This window comes from Coregonus lavaretus (assembly GCF_964263955.1).
Source record: "Coregonus lavaretus genome assembly, chromosome: 15".
In the NCBI taxonomy this organism is placed as follows: Eukaryota; Metazoa; Chordata; class Actinopteri; order Salmoniformes; family Salmonidae; genus Coregonus; species Coregonus lavaretus.
In genome coordinates this window covers 34,249,822-34,274,819 of record NC_140002.1, presented here as the reverse complement: position 1 = coordinate 34,274,819, position 24,998 = coordinate 34,249,822, and the positions used below count along the sequence as shown (strand labels likewise).

At 43.7% G+C, this 24,998-nt stretch overlaps 1 protein-coding gene across 1 annotated transcript in view; it reads right to left on the bottom strand.

Annotated features, from left to right (window-relative positions):
• Window positions 1–19,745, bottom strand: part of LOC311142565 (uncharacterized protein) — a gene marked incomplete at its 3' end in the record, with an annotated part of 63,019 nt that extends 43,274 nt beyond the window's left edge. The window contains exon 1 of the mRNA XM_084178241.1: window positions 19,435–19,745. Within this exon, the coding sequence (XP_084034367.1) occupies window positions 19,435–19,740 (306 nt within the window). The 5' untranslated portion in view covers window positions 19,741–19,745. The remainder of the gene's footprint in view (window positions 1–19,434) is intronic.
• Window positions 19,746–24,998: the final 5,253 nt, after the last annotated feature.

The following is a 24,998-nucleotide window of genomic DNA, read 5'->3' as shown; positions in this document are numbered from 1 at the left end:
CACATCTTGCTTTGAGTGGCTCTTAGCCAAATTCTGAAAGCTTGTTCAATTCCCCATGCTGTGTTTTCTATTTGAACCTTCTAACCAAGGCTGTGGAGCACCTGTCAGCAATTTGGCAAATATGTTTTTCCACCTGCTACCTCGTTTCCCCCCCACTGTTCTTCCAAGTGCTCACCCTACCCTTCCTCCTGGGACAGTTTCTGTGTGTTGTGGCTTTAAACAATTCCAATTTGGGACAACCAGAAAACCACATGAAACATGTTTCGTAAATGTGGCCCCACATCTGTTCAGCAGCAAGGTTGACAACATGCTTTCACTATTCCTCTATTTTTCATACAGATGTAGGATCTTAATTTGATCACCCTGTTGCAGGAGAATGTGATGTGGTGGTGTTGAAGGAGTCAGGCGCAGGAGGGTAAATCACAGAAAAACAGGCTTTAATCCGCAAAATACAGGTTTACGCAGAACTGCGTCAAACACACTCCAGGGCACAAAACAGGTGCACTGGAAAATACAAGGCACACGGGAAAATACTCCCATCGAACAAAATACACGAGCTCCACCGAGCTTCACTAACCTTCACAAAAAACAATCAACCACAAGGACAAGGGGGCAGAGGGAACACTTATACACAGACTAATTAGGGGATTAGAACCAGGTGTGTGTGATAACGAGACAAGACAATTGTGATGATGATTGGGGCAGCAGTGGTTAGTACTCCAGTACTCCGAATGCCGAATGTCTGCCCGAACAAGGAGGGGAGGCAGCCTCGACCGAACTCGTGACAGTACCCCCCCACGATGCACAGCTCCAGCAGCGCGTCGACCCCGGCCTCGGGGACGGCCAGGAGGACGCGGAGCAGGGCGAGCCGGATGGCGACGGTGGAAATCCCGCAACAGGGAGGGATCTAGGATATCCCTCACCGGGAACCAGCACCGTTCCTCCGGACCGTACCCCTCCCACTCCACGAGGTACCGAAGGCCCCCCACCCGACGCCTCAAATCCAGGATGGCCCGGACAGAGTACGCCGGGGCCCCCTCGATGTCCAGAGGAGGTGGAGGAACCTCCCGCACCTCAGACTCCTGGAGCGGACCAACCACCACCGGCCTGAGGAGAGACACATGAAATGAGGGGTTAATACGGTAATCAGGGGGAAGTAACAACCAATCCGTAACCTCATTGATTCTCCTCAGGACTTTGAACGGCCCCACAAACCGCAGGCTCAGCTTCCGGCAGGGCAGGCGGAGGGGCAGATTCCGGGTCGAGAGCCAGACCCGATCCCCCGGTACGAAAACCGGGGCCTCACTGCGGTGACGGTCAGCGTTGGCCTTCTGACGACGCACTGGAGGTGAATGTGGGCAGCGTCCCACGTCTCCTCCGCGTGCCGAAACCAGTCATCCACCGCAGGCGCCTCGTTCTGGCTCTGGTGCCACGGTGCCAGAACCGGTTGGTAACCCAAAACACATTGGAATGGTGTTAGGTTAGTAGAGCAGTGGCGGAGAGAGTTCTGGGCATATTCTGCCCATGGCAAGAACACCGACCACTCCCCCGGCCAGTCCTGGCAGTAGGACCGCAGGAACCTACCCACATCCTGATTTACTCGTTCCACCTGCCCATTTGACTCGGGGTGGAACCCAGAGGTCAGGCTGACCGAGACCCCCAGACGTTCCATGAATGCCCTCCAAACCTTGGACGTGAACTGGGGACCTCGGTCGGACACGATATCCTCTGACACCCCGTAGTGCCGGAAGACGTGAGTAAACAGGGCCTCCGCAGTCTGCAGGGCCGTGGGGAGACCGGGCAGAGGAAGGAGGCGGCAGGACTTGGAGAAGCAGTCCACAACGACCAGGATGGTGGTGTTACCATGGGAGAGGGGAAGATCAGTCAGAAAATCAATACTAAGATGAGACCATGATCGTTGTGGAACTGGTAATGGTTATAGCTTACCCGTTGGGAGATGCCTAGGTGCCTTACTCTGGACGCACACCGAGCAGGAGGAGACGTACACCCTCACATCCTTAGCCAAGGTAGGCCACCAGTACTTTCTGCTCAAGCAGCGCACTGTACGGCCGATACCTGGGTGACCAGAGGAAGGTGACGTGTGTGCCCAGAAGATCAGACGATCACGGATAAGAGCAGGCACGTACCGTAGCCCAGCTGGACACTGCGGCGGAGATGGATCTGTGCGTAATGCCTGCTCTATATCCGCATCCATCGCCCATACTACCGGCGCCACAATGCTGGAGGCCGGGAGTATGAGGGTGTTGTCTCTGGGCCTCTCCTCTGTGTCATACAGCCGGGACAGTGCGTCTGCCTTCATGTTCTTCGTACCCGGAATGTATGATAGTGTAAAATCAAACCGGGTGAAGAATAGGGCCCACCTGACCTGGCGAGGATTCAGCCTCCTCGTTGCCCGGATGTACTCCAGGTTACGATGGTCCGTCCAGACGAGGAAAGGGTGTTTCGCCCCTTCGAGCCAATGCCTCCACACGGTCAAGGCTCGGACAACAGCCAACAGCTCCCGAGCTCCTGAGCTTCTTAGAGAAGAAGGCACAGGGGCGGAGCTTGGGTGGTGTACCCGAGCGTTGAGACAGGACAGCTCCTATCCCAACCTCGGACGCATCCACCTCCACTATGAACGGTAGTGATGAATCGGGGTGGGCCAGTACTGGGGCTGAGGTGAACAGACCCCGCAGTTTGCTGAAGGCCAGGTCAGCCTCAGCAGACCAGCGGAGCCAGGACGGCCCACCCTTCAACAGGGAGGTAATGGGAGCTGCGACCTTGCCAAAGCCCCGGATAAACCTCAGATAGTAGTTGGCAAAGCCAAGGAAGGACTGCACCTCCTTAACCGTGGTTGGAGTCGGCCAATTACGAATGGCTGAAATGCGATCTCCCTCCATCTCCACACCTGAGGTGGAAATGCGGTATCCAAGGAAGGAGACGGACTGCTGGAAAAACATACACTTCTCTGCCTTAGCATAAAGGTCATTTTCCAACAGTCGGGCCAGCACCTTGCGAACCAGGGACACATGCTCGGCGCGCGTAGCGGAATACACCAGGATGTCATCGATGTAGACCACTACACGCGACCAAGCATGTCCCGAAACACCTCGTTCACAAAGGACTGGAAAACTTAGGGAGCATTCATCAAACCATAGGGCATCACCAGGTATTCATAATGCCCCGTGGTTGTGCTGAATGCTGTCTTCCACTCATCTCCCTCTCGGATACGCACCAGGTTGTACGCACTCCTGAGATCTAATTTGGTGAAGAAGCGCACCCCATGCATTGATTCAATCACCAAAGGAATGAGGGGGAGAGGATAACTACAGTGGGGAGAACAAGTATTTGATACACTGCCGATTTTGCAGGTTTTCCTACTTTACAAAGCATGTAGAGGTCTGTAATTTTTATCATAGGTACACTTCAACTGTGAGAGACGGAATCTCACATTGTATGATTTTTAAGTAATTAATTTGCATTTTATTGCATGACATAAGTATTTGATCACCTACCAACCAGTAAGAATTCCGGCTGTCACAGACTTGTTAGTTTTTCTTTAAGAAGCCCTCCTGTTCTCCACTCATTACCTGTATTAACTGCACCTGTTTGAACTCGTTACCTGTATAAAAGACACCTGTCCACACACTGAATCAAACAGACTCCAACCTCTCCACAATGGCCAAGACCAGAGAGCTGTGTAAGGACATCAGGGATAAAATTGTAGACCTGCACAAGGCTGGGATGGGCTACAGGACGATAGGCAAGCAGCTTGGAGAGAAGGCAACAACTGTTGGCGCAATTATTAGAAAATGGAAGAAGTTCAAGATGACGGTCAATCACCCTCGGTCTGGGGCTCCATGCAAGATCTCACCTCGTGGGGCATCAATGAACAAGAGGAAGGTGAGGGATCAGCCCAGAACTACACGGCAGGACCTGGTCAATGACCTGAAGAGAGCTGGGACCACAGTCTCAAAGAAAACCATTAGTAACACACTACGCCGTCATGGATTAAAATCCTGCAGCGCACGCAAGGTCCCCCTGCTCAAGCCAGCGCATGTCCAGGCCCGTCTGAAGTTTGCCAATGACCATCTGGATGATCCAGAGGAGGAATGGGAGAAGGTCATGTGGTCTGATGAGACAAAAATAGAGCTTTTTGGTCTAAACTCCACTCGCCGTGTTTGGAGGAAGAAGAAGGATGAGAACAACCCCAAGAACACCATCCCAACCGTGAAGCATGGAGGTGGAAACATCATTCTTTGGGGATGCTTTTCTGCAAAGGGGACAGGACGACTGCACCGTATTGAGGGTAGGATGGATGGGGCCATGTATCGCGAGATCTTGGCCAACAACCTTCTTCCCTCAGTAAGAGCATTGAAGATGGGTCGTGGCTGGGTCTTCCAGCATGACAACGACCCGAAAACACACAGCCAGGGCAACTAAGGACTGGCTCCGCAAGAAGCATCTCAAGGTCCTGAAGTGGCCTAGCCATTCTCCAGACCTGAACCCAATAGAAAATCTTTGGAGGGAGCTGAAACTCCATATTGCCCAGAGACAGCCCCGAAACCTGAAGGATCTGGTGAAGGTCTGTATGGAGGAGTGGGCCAAAATCCCTGCTGCGGTGTGTGCAAACCTGGTCAAGACCTACAGGAAAAGTATGATCTCTGCAATTGCAAACAAAGGTTTCTGTACCAAATATTAAGTTCTGCTTTTCTGATGTATCAAATACTTATGTCATGCAATAAAATGCAAATGAATTACTTAAAAATCATGCAATGTGATTTTCTGGATTTTTGTTTTAGATTCTGTCTCTCGCAGTTGAAGTGTACCTATGATAAAAAATTGCAGACCTCTACATGCTTTGTAAGTAGGAAAACCTGCAAAATTGGCAGTGTATCAAATACTTGTTCTCCCCACTGTAAATCTTATCGTCTCCCTGTTCAGTGGTCGATAATCAATGCACGGGCGCAGACCTCCGTCCTTCTTCTTCACAAAGATTAAACTCGAGGAGGCGGGTGAAGTGCAGGGACTCTGTGACATAGGTTTCCATAGCCACCATTTCAGCCTGTGACAGGGGGTATATATGACTCCTGGGAGGTACAGCGTCTACCCAGAGGTTTATCGCGCAATCCCCCGCCCGATGAAGTGGTAATTTAGTCGCCTGCGTTTTATAGAACGCTTGCGCCAGATCGAGGTATTCAGGGGGAATGTGCACGGTGGAGGGTACTGTCTGGTCTTTCCACCGTGGTTGCACCAACGGAAACATCTAGACACCTACCCTGACACTCTCTCGACCACCCCGTGAGAGCCCTCTGCGGCCATGAGAAGGTGGGGTTGTGGAGTGCTAGCCAAGGGATACCTAATACCACAGGGAAAGCAGGAGATTCAATAATCGAAAAAATAACCTGCTCAAAATGAGTTTCCTGGGTGATCATGGTGACTGGTATCGTGACTTCCGTAACAAACCCGGACCCCATTGGTCGACTATAGAGTGCTCTGATGGGGAGTGAAATGGATAGGGGAACCAATGTTATACCTTGACGGCGTGCGAATGCCCTGTCCATAAAGTTCCCAGCTGCACCTGAATCGACTAGCGCCTTACACTGGGGAACAACCATGAGATCGGGAAAGTGGATAGGTAGGGTACAGTGCGCAGCAGAGGGCTCTGAACAAGTGTGGGTGTTCGATACCTGGGGTGATGCGTGAGTGCCCTGCCTGCCCCCTCCCGGCCCAAAATAAAGTTGACTACGACGTGTGGTGTATTGTCCCTTCGTGTCACCAGAATGGCACTGTCGCTGTCCTCCTCCGCTCTCTCGGCCGGTGGCTCCACCCAGCTCCATTGGCTCGGGATCTGAGTCGTCCAGGGTGGAAACGGGCAGACCCCTACCAGGACGTCCTCTGGCTGCCAGCAGGTTGTCCAAACGAATGGCCATGTCCACCAGTTTGTTGAAGGACAACATGGTGTCTCGAAAGGCTAGCTCCCATCGGACATCCTCCCGCAGATGGCACCAGAAATGGTCGATCAGGGCCCGCTCATTCCACCCGGACCCCGCTGCCAGCGTCCGAATCTCCAACGCGAAGTCCTGTGCGGTCCTCGTCCCCTACCTCAGATGGACCAGTCGCTCATCCGCCTCTCTACCCTCGGAAGAGAGACCGAAAGAGGCGAGCGAACTCCCTGTAGTCCTCCAACGCGGCTCCTCCCTCGTTCCACACCGCGTTGGCCCACTCCAGGGCTTTCCTACAGAGGCAGGAAACGAGGACGGACACTTCTCCCGCTCCGATGGTTCCGGCCTGATGCTGGCAAAGTAAAGCTCCAATTGGAGGAGGAATCCCTGGCACAGCGCCGTTGTCCCATCAAACGCCCCGTGGTTGGGATATCTTGATCCCTCCGGGTGCTGGGGTGTAGGTGGCTGGATCCGGTTGGCCAGCTGGTCTCGACAAGCTGGCCAGGATCGTGGAATGCTCCTGGACCCGTGCCATGACTCCAGGCATGCGCTCTTCTCCCTCTGACTCCATATTTCGGGTGGGTGATTCTGTGATGTGGTGGTGTTGAAGGAGTCAGGCGCAGGAGGGTAAATCACAGAAAAACAGGCTTAAACCGCAAAATACAGGTTTACGCAGAACTGCGTCAAACACACTCCAGGGCACAAAACAGGTGCACTGGAAAATACAAGGCACACAGGAAAATACTCCCGTCGAACAAAATACACGAGCTCCACCGAGCTTCACTAATCTTCACAATAAACAATCACCCACAAGGACAAGGGGGCAGAGGGAACACGTATACACAGACTAATTAGGGGATTAGAACCAGGTGTGTGTGATAACGAGACAAGACAATTGTGATGATGATTGGGGCGGCAGTGGTTAGTACTCCGGTGATGACGAACGCGGAAGCCTGCCTGAACAAGGAGGGGAGGCAGCCTCGGCCGAAGTCGTGACAGAGAACCTTCCTGCAATGCAGGACTGAATTTGAGGTTTAAAAAGGCTTCTGAAGTTTGTAAGTTCCACTTAGAAATGTCAGACTTGATTTTCAGAAAAATTTATTAACCCCTACAAAAATGTCCATTAATTATAATCCACATAATAATTCACATTTCCTGTTGCTATAGGATTATGTTCCAGCTGTAGCAAATTAAGATCCTACATCTGTAGTCTCTTTCCAAACTCAAACCACCACAATGATCTATGCTGAGAAATAGTAGACAATATGTATATTATTTATTTGATTGATCTAATATCAGTGTTCATAATTTAAATTTAGGCTTTAGTACATTGTTATTTAATGTATGCAAATATATATTAATCAAAGATAAACTTTAGCGTTTGTAATAAGTGTTGGGGCCATTCAATGTTTTCCATTACATGAGCATCAATGGGTAATGCAATTAATACGCTAATAGACATTAAAGTGCAGTTAAGGTTTATAATACATGCTATACAGTGCCGTAGGTTGGATGTAGGTCCAGCTATGATCACTATCTGAGAGGGATGTGGAGGGAGGGTAGAAGGGGAGAAATTGAGGAAATGTTTTAACTAATTACAAATAATTCATGTATTACATATTCGTGATGGTCTTGTGAGAATGAGATACATTTTGTTTTGAACAATCACCTCCATAATATTGTTAAGAATTTGGGAGGCTCATACACGTGAACGTCCAGAAAAATAAGGCCTTTCAGAGAAAATACTGTATAATCACTTTCTAATTTCCTTCGGCTCAGACTAGGCAACAGTCTCAGACTAGGCAACAGTCTCAGAAAAATAGGTACCGAATTGTACTTAAAGCGGTGCAAATGCTTGTCACTGTAGTGCAGTGGTCACCAACCTTTTCTGAGTCAAGATCACTTTCTGAATCAAAATGCAAGCCGAGATCTATCGCTCAGATTCATATTTTGGAACATTACTTAAAAACCTTAAGCAACATGAGCCTATAAAAGACAGTAGTGTAGCAATAAGGTTTGTGCAGTAGGCTATAGGCCCAATACATTATCACCGCATGTTGGCTTTACTTAAATTGCCCTTCCAATGCATTGTTGTTCAGCCCATTTAAAAAAAATATATTTCAGTATTTGAGGTAGGCCATATGATCACACCGGTAATAGATGAGTTGTTGTATTACTTGGGAGGCACAGCTGAGTAAGCATACATTTAAATAATTAGCTTTTTATTTTATTTTACTGGGCTGCTGGAGCCTGCATCTGATGGTCAGTCTCAGCTGCGGGAGAGAGCAGCAGACTGAGGGTCCACCTCTCAACATCCCTCCGCTCTCCCTTTCCTCCACTGACACTGACCAAAAAGCGACAGCTGACAGCAAAACTCGAGTCGCACCACATTATTTCTGCCTCATGCACAAATTCATTTTCGTACTCCTATGAACAGAGAAAGTGAAATATTCTTTGATATTAAAAAAGACCCAAGCCGCTAATAATAACAACACAAGCCTATCGATACACTTTCCTACTCATTCATTACAGCTGCAGTGCTGGTTGTAGTGCGAGTGGAAGTAAGAACGCGCATTTTATGGCTTATAAAAGTGTTTAATAAAAAGTTTTGACAGTGCTGAGTAAAAACTTAAACATGAACTCACTCATAAAAACAGCAGCTCTTTGCTGTATTCGTTGACAGTCTCGCTAGTCATGGTTTTAAAAGTTTAGAAATCTCACAGTATCAACTTTGCTTTAGCTTTCTTTTATGCCTGCTACGTAACTGCAGACATGGTAATCTGAGCCATTCGATTGGCCAGCGGTAGGCCTATAATGCACTTGATTTGCTCTACGGACCTGCCGGGAAGGCAGAGTTTGTACCTTCAGACATATGAAATGGTTCAAAATGGGAAAACTTTGCCTACCCGGCACGCAGGGCAGCTGAATTGGGTGCACCTACCACCAACAGTATGAGATGAATAAATAGAAATAGGAACGCAAGGCTTTATCATTGTGTTTTTTTACAGAAATGTTTGGTGATCAACTAGGATTGCCTTGGAGATTGACCAGTCGTACCCTGTAAGGTACGTTGATTGTACCCTTGCAGTTTGTACCTTAAAATAGCCAAAATGTACAACTGTGCCTTTTTAGGGTACCACCAGTGACAGACATTTTTCTTTTAAGTGGCCAAAATGTACCACTTCTCTATACCATGTCCCTCACATGTAGGGTTGGGTTAAGGTTGCTACAATATTAATTACAGCTCTTAATTGGCACATGCTCTTATGTAAGCCTTTATAAAGACTTCAGAACTGGTAGTGGACATGCTCAAACTTGAATTAACATAACCATAGACCACTTAAACTGGTACAACACTTCCACTCACGGGTAGCAAAAAATAACTATCTGAAAGCCACTAAGCCACGCCTCCAATGATTTTACCTTTATATTCAACATTTTGGTTTAAAATATAGATTATCCGCACATGTATCCTAAAAGGTACTGAACAATACCATGTGAGATCATCCTGTATGTGTAACTCTGAAGGTACATTACAGTATGTGTATTTTGATATTTCTGTACCCCAGGGAACAATACTGTACCCTAACCGTAACCTTTTTTCTAAGAGTGTACATGCACAGACCTCAAGTCAGTATAAGGCTCACATTTGTATCTCTCAGGTGGTATTAGTTTATAATGCACAGTCCTGCCATAATACTTAAGGAGATTATTTTGAAGGATGTGTTCTAGTTAGCCAACAAATTGATTTACCCACCAAAAGGACAAAATCCAGAATGCCATCCTATTGCTCTTCTAAACTTAAAGAAATGTAATCCTGCCTTTTGTACAAACACTGTCATAAAGGGGCTGTGGTCTCCGTTCAGAGGACAAAGAGACAACAGTTTTACGAGAATTCCTCTCTCAAGTAATTGCACAAACTGCTCCACCAAAAATGTCTGGGATTACCCACACAAATGGAACTTCACAGAGAAGAGCAATAATAAAACATTAATGCATGGTCTGAAAATACAAGTGTGAAAATAAAGGACAAATTGTGGCTAGCCATAAACCACAAACACTACTATACTGTTCTACTGTTTGCCTGTTGATAATATGACAAATTGACAATGAATTATTTTTAGTTGAACGAGTTTGTGTCAAAGCTTAGTACTTCCTAAACTGAACTGTAACTCCCTCTTGGCTGGTCTATCTGCAGGCGCCACAATTCATGTAGAAAGCTGCTGCACCTTGGTCTCTAACTGTTCTATGTAATGGAGGTTCATAGCCCTCCAGGACTACTAGGAAATGAAGGTCAAATGTTCTAACTATCTAATACTAACTGAGCTACTATCACTATCATTATGAAGCCTGATCTTATGTAACGACTGGATGAGTGAAAAGGTCACTGGCGCATGCAGCCCTCTTTGATAACCTACAATATGGCGCAATAGGCCTATGTTCAATATAGTACTCAAGTTAACATACCTCTCTAAGTTTAAACGACAAACTTGTAGAGTCACAGATAATATAACTGGGAATTGAGGCTACTTTGAAGACACATCTTTTTGTGAACCTCAAACCAATGCTGTCTTGGGTTTCATAGTGAAGGGGTTGAACAGTTGTGTGATTACTGATCTCTCAGATTTTTCTTTGAAATAAACCACTCCAAAGTACTTTGGCTCCACAACTGAGCACCATATTTCTGCAAAAGCTGACTAAAGACTATATAATAGGTAATATCATATGGACATACAGTGTGTGTCAAGGTCACTTCAGGGTAGTGGTTTACCTTACAGAGTAGTGGTCAAGACAATACATTAATTCTGGTACATAAGTAAATACACTGAACAGAAATATAAACGCAACATGTAAAGTGTTGGTCCCATGTTTCATGAGCTGAATGAAAGATCCCAGAAATGTTCCATATGCACAAAAATCTTATTTCTCTCAAATTCTGTGCACAAATTAGTTTACATCCCTGTTAGTGAGCATTTCTCCTTTGCCAAGATAATCCATCCCCCTGACAGGTGTGGTATATCAAGAACCTGATTAAATAGCATGATCATTACACAGGTGCACCTTGTGCTGGGGACAATTAAAGGCCACTCTAAAATGTGCCGTTTTGTCACACAACACAATGCCACAGATGCCTCCGTTTTTGAGGGAGCATGCAATTGGCATGCTGACTGCAGGAATGTCCTTCAGAGCTGTTGCCAAATAATTGAATGTTCATTTCTCTACCATAAGCTGCCTCCAACGTCGTTTTAGAGAATTTGGCAGTACGTCCAACCGGCCTCACAACCACAGACTACGTGTAACCACGCCAGCCCAGGACTCCCACGTCCAGCTTCTTCACCTGCGGGATCATCTGAGACCAGCCACCTGGGCAGCTGATGAAACTGTGGGTTTGCACAACCGAATAATTTCTACACAAACTGTCAGAAACCGTCTCATCTGCGCGCTCGTCGTCCTCACCAGGGTCTTGACCTGACTGCAGTTTGGCGTCGTAACCAACTTCAGTGGGCAAATGCTCACCTTCGATGACCACTGGCATGCTGGAGAAGTGTGCTCTTCACGGCTAAATCCCGGTTTCAACTGTACCGGGCAGATAGCAGACAGCGTGTATAGCGTTGTGTGGGCGAGCAGTTTGCTGATGTCAACATTGTGAACAGAGTGCCCCATGGGGGCGGTGGGGTTATGGTATGGACAGGCATAAGCTACGGACAACTAACACAAATGCATTTTATCGATGGCATTTGAATGCACAGAGATACCGTCATGAGATCATGAGGCCCATTGTCGTGCCATTCATCCGCCGCCATCACCTCATGTTTCAGCATAATACACAATTCCTGGAAGCTGAAAATGTCTCAGTTCTTCCATGGCCTGCATACTCACCAGACATGTCACCCAATGACTATGTTTTGGATGCTCTGGATCGACGTGTACCACTGCATGTTCTAGTTCCCGCCAATATCCAGCAACTTCGCACAGTCATTGAAGAGGAGTGGGACAACATTCCACAGGCCACAATCAACAGCCTGATCAACTCTATGCGAAGGAGATGTGTCGTGTTGCATGAGCCAAATGGCGGTCACATCAGATACTGACTGGTTTTCTGATCCACGCCCCTACCATTTTTTAAAAAGGTATCTGTGACCAATAGATGCATATCTGTATTCCCACTCATGTGAAATCCATAGATTAGGGTCTAATGAATTCATTTCAATTGACTGATTTCCTTATATGAACTGTAGCTCAGTAAAACCTTTGAAATTGTTGCATGTTGCGTTTATATTTTTTGTTCAGTGTAGATATTGTTAAACTGTTAATTCACTGCTATATATTTTAAAAATAATATTTTTATATATTTATATAAATTTATACGAAAAACAACTTACAGACACACACAAACAATGACTACATCTCATCTTCCCAAACCCGCAGGCTCACACCTCCATCCCTAGTGCCCACATGCTCACACCTCCATCCCTAGTGCCCACATGCTCACACCTCCATCCCTAGTGCCCGCATGCTCACACCTCCATCCCTAGTGCCCACATGCTCACACCTCCATCCCTAGTGCCCGCATGCTCACACCTCCATCCCTAGTGCCCACATGCTCACACCTCCATCCCTAGTGCCCGCATGCTCACACCTCCATCCCTAGTGCCCGCATGCTCACACCTCCATCCCTAGTGCCCGCATGCTCACACCTCCATCCCTAGTGCCCACATACTCACACCTCCATCCCTAGTGCCTGCATTATTGTTTGCCACTTGTCCTTCAATTGTATCAATTTGTTTTTCTCGGTCGTCCATGCTATTTCAATATTTCAATAATAAAGCATCCGATTTTTCCATTGTGTTAATGATGGCGGATTGATTGATTTCCACATTTTTAGTATAAGTTTTTTCAAGATGAGTGATGAGAAGAGAATCGTCCAGCCCATTGGGTATCTCACTACACCCCCTTATGCCATGTCTTGAAATATGCAGACAGACGGATTAAAATAAGGTTACATTCTAATACTTCTGACAGCCAACTTTCTAGCTCCGCCCAAAACTTCCGGACTTTATAGCATTCCCAGAAAGCATGGATTATTGAGTCGTTATTAGTTTGACACTTTAGACAATAATCTACCATTGTGTTGTAGAATTTGTGAATTTTGTCTCTTGTATAATACATTCTATACATTAGTTTATACTGGATTAAGTGTATATTTTCGTTAACTGTAATTTTGTTAGTTATACTTTCCCTCCATCTTGTGCCAACATCAGTTCTTTTTAAGTCTTGGTTCCAATAGTTTATATTTTTTTCTAAGAGTATGTCTGTTGGATAGGCTCTCTGCAAGGTTTTGTATATCTTACCTATCATATAAACATATTTTTCTGACTCAAATAAGATTCCCTCAATGTTGCTCTGATGTCCAAAAGATTTAAAATCAAAATGTCATGATATGTAACTCTTAAGTTGCATGTATTTGAAACTATCTACATTGGTCAGTACAAAATTACTTTTTTATTCTGTCATGGAAATATCTTTATTTCCTGTTACCAAGTCATTTACGGTTTCCATGCCTTTAGTCTTCCATGTGGGCCAATTTATCGGTGAATTCTGAAAAGCTATCCAAGGATTGTTCCATAAGGTTGTGTTTTTAGGGAGTGATATTGGTATTGTAGAATATGTTTCATTTTCTTCCATATTGTTATAGTGTTCTTAACTATGAAATTGTTAATGTTCTTAGATTTATCCTTTGAAAATAGACACCTAAAAAGGTTCTGGGGATAAGCATATGCATCTTCAATACGCACCCATTGTTCCTCTTTAATGCATTTAACTACATGTCGTAAGTAAAAGCCTTGGGTAGCGAGTTGATACAATTCCATGTCTGGAAGGTTAAACCCACCCTCAGACTTAAGAAGATGTTAAAACTTTCCTTTTTATTCTATTTTTTATTTGCCCATATAAAGTCTGATATGACTGAGTTTACTTTTTTAAAGAATGTTTTCTGTGGGGTAAAATTTAATATTTTTTTGTGGTCCACTTAAAGGATTGCTGAAGATCATGAGTTATTCTCTTTCTTTTTCCTATTGCCATTATTTCCTTTTTTTCCTTTTTTTATATCTTGAGATGTTTTACTTTTATGAAAATAGTTTTAGCAAAGGGGGCATTGAGTTTTCAATATTGGCCAGGTATATCAGGAGAGCATCTATAAATAAGTTTAGTTTATATTAATGTTTACCAATACTGATACCTGTTACGGGCGGCAGGTAGCTTAGTGGTTAAGAGCGTTGTGCCAGTAACCGAAAGGTCGCAGGTTCTAATCCCCGAGCCGACTAGGGGAAAAATCTGTCGATGTGCCCTTGAGCAAGGCACTTAACCCTAATTGCTCATGTAAGTCGCTCTGGATAAGAGCATCTGCTAAATGACTAAAATGTTACGTTTGGGTTCAACTGACAGTGCAAACAGGAGAGGGGACATCCCTGTCTTGTACTCTAAAGCAATTTCATCAGATAATGTAAATTTTTTGCTTTAGGACATTTACAGTGCATTCAGAAAGTATTCAGACCCCTTGACCTTTTCCACATTTTGTTACGTTACAGCCTTACTCTAAAATTTATTAAATTATTTGTTTCCCTCATCAATCTACACACAATACCCCATAATGACAAAGCAAAAACAGGTTTTTAGAAATGTTCGCAAATGTATTAAAAGTAAAAAACAGAAATACCTTATTTTCAGTATTCAGACCCTTTACTATGAGACTCGAAATTGAGCTCAGGTGCATCCTGTTTCCATTGATCATCCTTGAGATGATTCTACAACTTGATTGGAGTCCACCTGTGGTAAATTCAATTAATTGGACATGATTTGGAATGGCACACACCTGTCTATATAAGGTCCATCAGTTGAAAGTGCATGTCAGAGCAAAAACCAAGGCATGAGCTCAAAGGAATTGTCCGTAGAGCTCAGAGACAGGATTGTGTCGAGGCACAGATCTGGGGAAGGGTACCAAAACATTTCTGCAGTATTGAAGGTCCCCAAGAACACAGTGGCATCATTCTTAAATGGAAGAAGTTTGGAACCACCAAGACTCTTCCTAGAGCTGGCCGCCCGGCCAAACTGAGCAATCGGGGGAGAAGGGCCTTGGTCAGGGAGGTGACCAAGAACCCGATGGTTACTCTGACAGAGCTCCAGAGTTCCTCTGTGGAGATCGGAGAATGTTTCAGAAGGACAACCATCTCTGCAGCACTCCACCAATCAGGACTTTATGGTAGAGTGGCCAGACGGAAGCCACTCCTCAGTAAAAGCTTGGAGTTTGCCAAAATACACCTATAGACTCTCAGACCATGAGAAACAAGATTCTCTGGTCTGATGAAACCAAGATTGAACTCTTTGGCCTGAATGCCAAGCGTCACGTCTGGAGGAAACCTGTCACCATCCCCATAGTGACGCATGGTGGTGGCAGCATCATGCTGTGGGCATGTTTTTCAGCTGCAGGGACTGAGAGACTAGTCAGGATCGAGGGAAAGATGAACGGAGCAAAGAGAGATCCTTGATGAAAACCTGCTCCAGAGCGCTCAGGATCTCAGACTGGGGCGAAGGTTTACCTTCCAACAGGACAACGACCCTAAGCACACAGCCAAGACAACGCAGAAGTGGCTTCAGGACAAGTCTCTGAATGTCCTTGAGTGGCCCAGCCAGAGCCCGGACTTGAACCCGATCTAACATCTCTGGAGAGACCTGAAAATAGCTGTGCAGCGACACTCCCCATCCAACCTGATAGAGCTTGAGAGGATCTGCAGAGAAGAATGGGTTAAACTCCCCAAATACAGGTGTGCCAGGCTTGTAGCGTCATACCCAAGAAGACTCGAGGCTGTAATCGTTGCCAAAGGTGCTTCAACAAAGCAGTCAGTAAAGGGTCTGAATAGTTATGGAAATGTGATATTTCTGGGTATTTTTTAAATAGACATTTGCAAAAAATTTCGAAAAACCTGTTTTAGCTTTATCATTATGGAGTATTGTGTGTAGATTGATGAGAGGAAAAAAAACTATTTAATCCATTTCAGAATAAGGCTGTAACATAACAAAATGTGGAAAATGTCAAGGGGTCTGAATACTTTCCGAATGCACTGCATACAATATTTGTATTACATTTATTATTTCAGCTGAAAAGTTGAAAGCTTCCAATGTTTTGAATAGAAAAGGCCATTCATGACGGTCAAAAGCCTTTTCGGCATTAACAGCCATTATTGATTAATCTATATCTTGTTTTTTTTTGCGTATTGTATTAAACTGAAACATATTCTGGTATTTGTTTGTAAGTGTCTATTTTTAATAAACCCTGTTTCATTGATATGTATCAAATCTGGTAAGACTTTTGCCATTCTATTGCTTATAAGCTTTGTTATTATTTTATTGTCACAATTTATTAAACCTATGGGTCTATAATTAGCAGGGGACTCTCCAGATTTTTCTGGTTTTAATATAACTGAAATAACTGTTTGATACATGGAACTAGGAAGTACTGAACTGAGTGACATGTGTTGTCATTTGTGTAAATAGGGGGGCTACATTGTCCCAAAATGTTGAATAGAATTCTATGAGAAAGCCATCCATTCACTGCTATATGATTGTTCAATATTTGTCTCCTTCGAAAATAATTGCATCTGATTTGGAACACACAGTTGATGTATATTAGCTGCTGGTGGAGAGGAGAAGGAGATCGAATGGGGTTGAAGTGTTGCAGTGGTGGTTCTGTGAATTACCCTGATATGATGAGTAACCTTGCCTGAGACCTGGAGACTTGTGTTAGTTCCCAAAGCTAATACGATTGCCTAGACTTTAGCTCTGTGGGCTAACATGGTCTTGAGTCACGACTCTGGTTAGAAACGGATTGGTCTAACTAATTAGTAGCTCCAAGAGGGAGAAGCAATGAACATTAGTTATTGTGTCCAGTCTCATGCAAGAGGTAAATCCCTTTATGATATAAAAAGCTTTCACCTTCAAAATTATCCTCAACAGGAAACTTTTTAGGTTTTCTTGACTTATTTATTTAGTTAGCAGTAACTCTTAGTCTCTCCTCTGTTTTCTAAACATACCGAAAGACACAAAGTGTTTTGTTTGTATGGATTGCTTCCCATAAGACAAAAGAGAACATTTGTGTAACCACAAGCTACACCCTCAAGTTAATCTAAATAGAAGCTGGTGCATATCATGGCAAACATCATCGACAATGCATGCCGAACAAAACTTGTAATAGTCTTGACACCTGTCCCCAGTAACAAATATGGCCCGAGGCCCACTGTTCCTTTGAAATCATTCCAAATAAATCTATTAAAACCTACAGCTAAAATAAGCACATCGTTCTTGACCACACATCTACAGTTCATCATCAGGGATGTTTACTTATGTTTTATGAGCTTGAATGATGGTTATTACAAAATATTATGTAAAATGACAGTCCCTAACCCTAACCTCTATAACTACAGCCCTCAGATTGAACCCTGACCATATCCCCTCTGGAAGGTTATTTGGTTCAGGTTGGGACTTTGCTTGAATCTATGGTAATAAGGACCCAATGCAATTTACACTACAGACAGATAGAAACAACAGAAACAATAATCACATCTTTCACAGATATTTCCAAATATGGTGCCTAAATCAACTCTAAAGGTCTCTCACTTCAAATATTTGCCTGTATCAATTAACATTTACTGCCATGTGTACATTCTCCCACAATTCTACGTTTTAATGGAGTTGAGTAATTGTGTCGATGTTATTACTTGCATGCACAATGTTGCTATTAAGGTGATATCCTGTAAGAAATCTCATACTCCAACAGAGCACACAGTCTGATTTAATAGTGATGTTGAGGGTTGGCACCGGAACTTTTTGTGGAGCTAACTGTGCTAGTCAGATATTTCACACTGAGCTCTGGAGACAAGCCACAATGCCTGGGGAAGTTGAAATGACGACGCGGGGGGTCATTTACCTGCTTTAGTTAATTTACAGTCACATTTGGGCTTTCTGAAGTGTTTTTCTCAAAATAAACCTCTATGAACAAACCACCCATAGGCCTACAAAAAACATATTGACTGAACTTAAAAGCTGAGGATTTTTTTTTGTACTATGGTAATCTTTAGATATGAGCAACCAGTTGCGCTGTGTAGTACTTTTGCAGCTCGTAGCAAAGTCAAAGACAACAATGTGGATTCTGGATTTCTCATTTTATCTGATTATAACATAGATGGATCTTAACATTGCAGAAGTTTCTGTGTAATTTATGTGTAATTGAAAGGCATCCACTTAGTCTCATCTTACTTCCATTATGTTTCTGTGCAGTAGTATTTTTAACATGGCTGACCATGATTCTGTGAAAGGATATTTTCTAAACCAAGCACGTTTGGCAGAGCCATCTTACACGCCAGCCTCACAGACAGGTGGGGGCATTCTCTCTCCCATGCTGTCAATCCACAGGCTTAAAGAATAGCTGACAAGATAACTTTAGCGCCTTTTATGATTTGATTCCAGTAACAACTCAAATGGCCCCAGGTTTTTTCTGCACTCATGACGAAATCGTAGGCCATTATAATATGCCAATGCATAAAAATGTGAGAGTGGCTTGTTAATACTTGGAGGGGATGGGTGGAATCTTACTGTGCCACATGCTGATGGCATGCAGGCAGTATTCTCTATTGTAGATGTCTGCTCGTCTCAACATGCACCATCAGGTCACTTAAACCATACACTCACTATTCAAATCCTCACCAAACCACTTTCGAAAAAATACTTTCACCAAAAGCATTATTAAGCATTATCAATCTCAAGCAACAATAAACCATTGGGCACCTCAACTGTGACACTATGCTCTCTATAGCTATACTGCCAACATGCAACTAGAATGTATCATAATAAAACAAAGCCTAAGTAGTCCTTATCTGAGAACCACTGACCAATATACTGTATTATTGTATCTGATCAAGGACAAATTAAAGGTTCTAACTGATGACAGTAAATATTCATCATACACATCCATTCATCGGAATTGACAGAAATCGCCACATGTTGTTTCAACATCCCACAAGTTAAAAAATATGTTAACCATGTGATCATTCCAGGCACTTTATGCAAAACACCCTGGTAGGAAAATATCTCTGCATGAGCTCCCCCACGTTCTAGACATCATATAATGTATCATCAGTGGGCCATTTCTTCATCTGGTCTGTTCATTTAGGTTCAATTCACAATTAGGTTACACAGAATAAAAAAACAGAAATGCAAGGATTTGAAAGATTTTTAATGACCAAACGTTATGTCAATATTGAACTTAGGCCTATAAATACAGTTATTTCTAATTATAACAAGTTATTAATATTATTTCTCAAATCATTTGGTGTAGGCGACACCTTGGTCCTCTTATGTGTATTTAAAATATTTTTTAACAAAACGTAAATATATGTTTAGTGTTATTACGCTATTAAAGTGACGATAATGAACCTACCTGTGGCTGTAGATCAGTTGGGTAGCTGATATCCAACATCTGGAATACTGGATAATATCGGTCACTCATATCGTCTGCGGCCGATGACACTGTCTTCTCTCTGTTCTTCTGGAGAATCTCGCGTTTCACCTCGGATCTCAGGTCCAAATAACAGAAAAGCGTTACTAGATGCAATGAAAGGGATAAGACGAAGAATCCCAGGAAGATTGTACAGTTATTACAATGTTTCCTGCAAATGCAGGTAGATTCTTTTAAGTCACTCTCCTCTAAGTATGCAAACTTTTCAGACATAGATTTAGGTGCCATGTCTAAATACTTTCAGTCGTTGCTATTTCAGCATACTAGGCGTTTGTCTATGATAGTATGGCCCTAACCTGAGCTGTCTGATGCACACACGTTTGCACATCGACAGTTTTCTCCATCCACATCTAGTCAGGGGGACGGTACGGTAACCCACGCTGATAACGTAACATAAAGCAGTCCTGTTCGAAAGATCCGCCCCTCTTGTATCTGATTGGGCTGCGCGTATTACGCGTCACTCCATTGAAAACCTCCTCGAAGATCTAACTCCAGTGATGAATGGTGTCCAGGTCGTATGGCTTGATAGATCAGCCAAAACCAGAACATCCCACTGGCCACACCACGTCATTTCAACGTGGACATGTGGGTAATATTTGGTTGAGATGTTGATCAATGTGATTTCAACCTTTATTTTACACTCATAAAGGACAGACATAAGTTTGTTGAATTCCTAATGTTTTATCACTATGCTTTCAACCATCTAAAAGCGCAAACACATTCCAATGGAAAAACAATGTCAGATTTTTGGTTTAGTTGTCATCTAAATGTGTTATCACTGTGCTTTCAACCATTTAAAAGCACAACAAAGTTCAAATGGGAATATGTCTGATATTTTGTATTTATACAACAATTTAGGGCTCTATTCAATCTGTATAGCTGAAGTGTTACAGATTGCTCAATATGAATGTAAAGGTAATTTCCAATTGAGCCGACATATGCAGCATTTACCGTGAATGCACTGAGGGAACATTGCTTTTAAATGTCAATCACTCTGTAACGCAGAATGTCCTCCATATGGATTGAATAGAGCCCTTAATGTGTTATCAGGGGCATCATGCACCCAATAAATCTGAAGGGGCACAAAGTACGTGAGGATGGCTGGGTGGTCCGGACCCCAGTCTGGAAGTTCGACAATTTAGCATTTTTCAAACTCCTGAAACTGCTTTTTCGTGCAATGTAGAGCAATAATCATTATACTTAATTCTATTTTAAAATGTGTATTTTTTTTTCCATATCTAAGCATACCTCTTGAGCTGTCTGTATCTTCCTGACTGTATTTGTTATTTTTTTAATGAAATATGCTTCTCTGTATCTTTGCTAAAATCTGGGTAAAATATTTAAAGGAATGTGAGTCTTATTCAATACATTTAGTAATGGCTTGCTTTTCTAAAGTCTACCAACCTTACCAGCAGGCATGACAGCTAAGATAGCTACTCTAATTTGATTGATAGACTGAAATGGCTTTTTTGTAGCTGGTTATGAAATTATGAGATTGGGAACCTATCTCGACCGGGTTCAAGTCCGGGCTCAGGCTGGGCTGCTCAAGGACATTCAGAGACTTGTCCCGAAGCCACTCCTGCATTGTCTTGGCTGTGTGCTTAGGGTCGTTGTCCTGTTGGAAGGTGAACCTTCGCCCCCCAGTCGGAGGTCCTGAGCGCTCTGGAGCAGGTTTTCATCAAGGATCTCTCTGCACTTTGCTCCGTTCATCTTTCCCTCGATCCTGACTAGTCTCCCAGTCCCTGCCGCTGAAAAACATCCCCAAAGCATGATGCTGCCACCACCATGCTTCACCGTAGGGATGGTTCCAGATTTCCTCCGGACGTGACGCTTGGCATTCAAGCCAAAGAGTTCAATCTTGGTTTCATCAGACCAGAGAATCTTGTTTCTCATGGTCTGAGAGTCTTTAGGTGCCTTTTGGCAAACTCCAATTGGGCTGTCGTGCCTTTTACTGAGGAGTGGCTTCCGTCTGGCCACTCAACCATAAAGGCCTGATGGTGGAGTGCCGCAGAGATGGTTGTCCTTCTGGAAGGTTCTCCCATCTCCACAGAGGAACTCTGGAGCTCTGTCAGAGTGACCATCGGGTTCTTGCTCTGTTAAACCTACCCTTTGGAATGACTTCGATAGCAACAGTTAAGAGATCAGTCAATAATCATTGTCACGATAGCACATTGGTAGTGACAAATATCAAAGCTAAGCAGGGCCTGGTAAAACCCTGGATGACCAAATGTATAGTTGTAGATAGATCAACTCTCCAGTAGGAGGTGCTGCCCAGCCTATAGTTATTTTCTGATAGTGGATATAACGTTGAAGATCTGAAGTTGTTTCAAAGGTATAAATTCAACATATTTCATACAAGAATTGGTTGCCATGATGACATAATCCTGTGGTTGAAATTTCACCCTCAAAACAACAGTTTACGTTGATTACTTTTTTTAAATCCACGTAGATTCCACTTCACAATACGTTGACAAATTACGTTGAAACAACCTACATGCCCGGTGGGATGTATCTTTTTACATGCTGCAGAGAGAGACAGAGAGAGAGAGAGAGAGAAGGGAGAGAGAGAGCTATCTGTTCATTATAATGTAACCTGTTAGAGGTCAATATTATGGCTTACCTGAGACCACACATAATACGTGTATTTCAAAGACACATTCTGAATGCTTAACCACGATCCATAATCATACGTTTCACTACGTACAGTACAGTGGAGGCTGCTGAGGGGAGAACGGCTCATAATAATGTCCGGAACGACGCAAATGGAATGGCATCAAACACCTGGAAACCATATGTTTGATCTATTTGATGCCATTCCACGATTCCGCTCCAGTCATTACCATGAGCCCGTTCTCCCCAATTAAGGTGCCACCAACCTCCTGTCGTACAGTATGGACCTTCTGGACAAAGGCTCTCATTTGAAAATGACTAAGGGATGCTTTTATACATTTCACATGTTCGCTACTAATTAGGGTCCCCTAAGAAATATGGACCAAAACTATGGATCTTATGCTGTCACACTACTGGTGTTTCAACAACCTTGGAGTCATGCAATGTCAATTATATTGCTGACATCTCTATTCTGAGCATATGCCCACAGCCTTATTGTTTACTCATACCCCCAACATTATGACAATATCAACAGCTGAAGAAATACCAGGCCTTCTCAAAGCATGGAGCTAACCTCTTTAACATGTTAGAAAAAAAGGCGTAATAGTAAATATGTAGAGCAATATATTTCCATCCCTTCAAGCCTGGCACTTAATATGTAGAGCAATATATTTCCATCCCTTCAAGCCTGGCACTTAGAAGGAAAGGACTTGTGAGATTCATATGTCAAATACATTTGAATAATAAACATACTCATACCCACTCGGCGCAGTGGTCTAAGGCACTGCATCGCAGTGCTAGCTGTGCCACTAGAGATCCTGGTTTGAATCCAGGCTCTGTCGTAGCCGGCCGCGACCGGGAGACCCATGGCAGGGATGTAGCTCAGTTGGTAGAGCCTGGCGTTTGCAACGCCAGGGTTGTGGGTTCGAAAAAATAATAAAAATTATGTATGCACTCACTGACTGTAAGTCACACTGGATAAGAGAGTCTGCTAAATGACTTAAATGTAATACAATTCTGTTTATCTGCCAATAAATTCAGCAATTTTTTCACTGTGACTGATGGCCATTGCCCATTGTCACGTGAAGCACATCCTGTCAACAGCCATGAGGTTCTATGACTAGATCTATGACCTTATTCATCTACTGTATGTACGTATTGGATAGAGGTATACATGTCGGTTCCATGACAGGGCACTGCTTATGTTGATGTGGGATACAGTTAGATATACTGTAGTGATGATCATTTATGTAAAAATGGCAATGGAAAGCCATGATGGCTTCCTATCAATTGCTCCTTCTAAACACTGTTATTTGTGTAAAATACTTAAAACACTTTTTCCTTAGTTACAAATTTAAACCGAATACAGTGGCTTGCGAAAGTATTCACCCCCCTTGGCATTTTTCCTATTTTGTTGCCTTACAACCTGGAATTAAAATTGATTTTTTTGGGGTTTGTATAATTTAATTGACACAACATGCCTACCACTTTGATGATGCAAAATATTTTTTATTGTGAAAGAAATCTTGAGCGTGCATAACTATTCAGCCCCCCAAAGTCAATAGTTTGTAGAGCCACCTTTTGCAGCAATTACAGCTGCAAGTCTATTGGGCTTGGCACATCTAGCCACTGGGATTTTTGCTCATTCTTCAAGGCAAAACTGCTCCAGCTCCTTCAAGTTGGATGGGTTCCGCTGGTGTACAGCAATCTTCAAGTTATACCACAGATTCTCAAATGGACTGAGGTCTGGGCTTTGACTAGGCCATTCCAAGACATTTAAATGTTTCCCCTTAAACCACTCGAGTGTTGCTTTAGCAGTATGCTTTGTCCTGCTGGAATGTGAACCTCCGTCCCAGTCTCAAATCTCTGGAAGACTGAAACAAGTTTTCCTCAAGAATTTCCCTGTATTTAGCACCATCCATCATTCCTTCAATTCTGACCAGTTTCCCAGTCCCTGCCGATGAAAAACATCACCACAGCATGATGCTGCCACCTCCATGCTTCACTGTGGGGATGGTGTTCTCGGGGTGATGAGAGGTGTTGGGTTTGCGCCAGACATAGCGTTTTCCTTGATGGCCAAAAAGCTCAATTTTAGTCTCATCTGACCAGAGTACCTTCTTCCATATGTTTGGGGAGTCTCCCACATGCCTTTTGGCGAACACCAAACGTGTTTGCTTATTTTTTTCTTTAAGCAATGGCTTTTTTCTGGCCACTCTTCCGTAAAGCCCAGCTCTATGGAGTGTACGGCTTAAAGTGGTCCTATAGACAGATACTCCCCGCTGTGGAGCTTTGCAGCTCCTTCAGGGTTATCTTTGGTCTCTTTGTTGCCTCTCTGATTAATGCCCTCCTTGCCTGGTCCGTGAGGTTTGGTGGGCGGCCCACTCTTGGCAGGTTTGTTGTGGTGCCATATTCTTTCAATTTTTTTATAATGGATTTAATGGTGCTCCGTGGGATGTTGAAAGTTTCAGATATTTTTTTATAACCCAACCCTGATCTGTACTTCTCCACAACTTTGTCCCTGACCTGTTTGGAGAGCTCCTTGGTCTTCATGGTGCCGCTTGCTTGGTGGTGCCCCTTGCTTAGTGGTGTTGCATACTCTGGGGCCTTTCAGAACAGGTGTATATATACTGAGATCATGTGACAGATCATGTGACACTTAGATTGCGCACAGGTAAACTTTATTTAACTAATTATGTGACTTCTGAAGGTAATTGGTTGCACCAGATCTTATTTAGGGGCTTCATAGCAAAGGGGGTGAATACATATGCACGCACCACTTTTCCGTTATTTATTATTTTGAATTGTTTGAAACAAGTTATTTTTTAAATTTCACTTCACCAATTTGGACTATTTTGTGTATGTCCATTACATAAAAT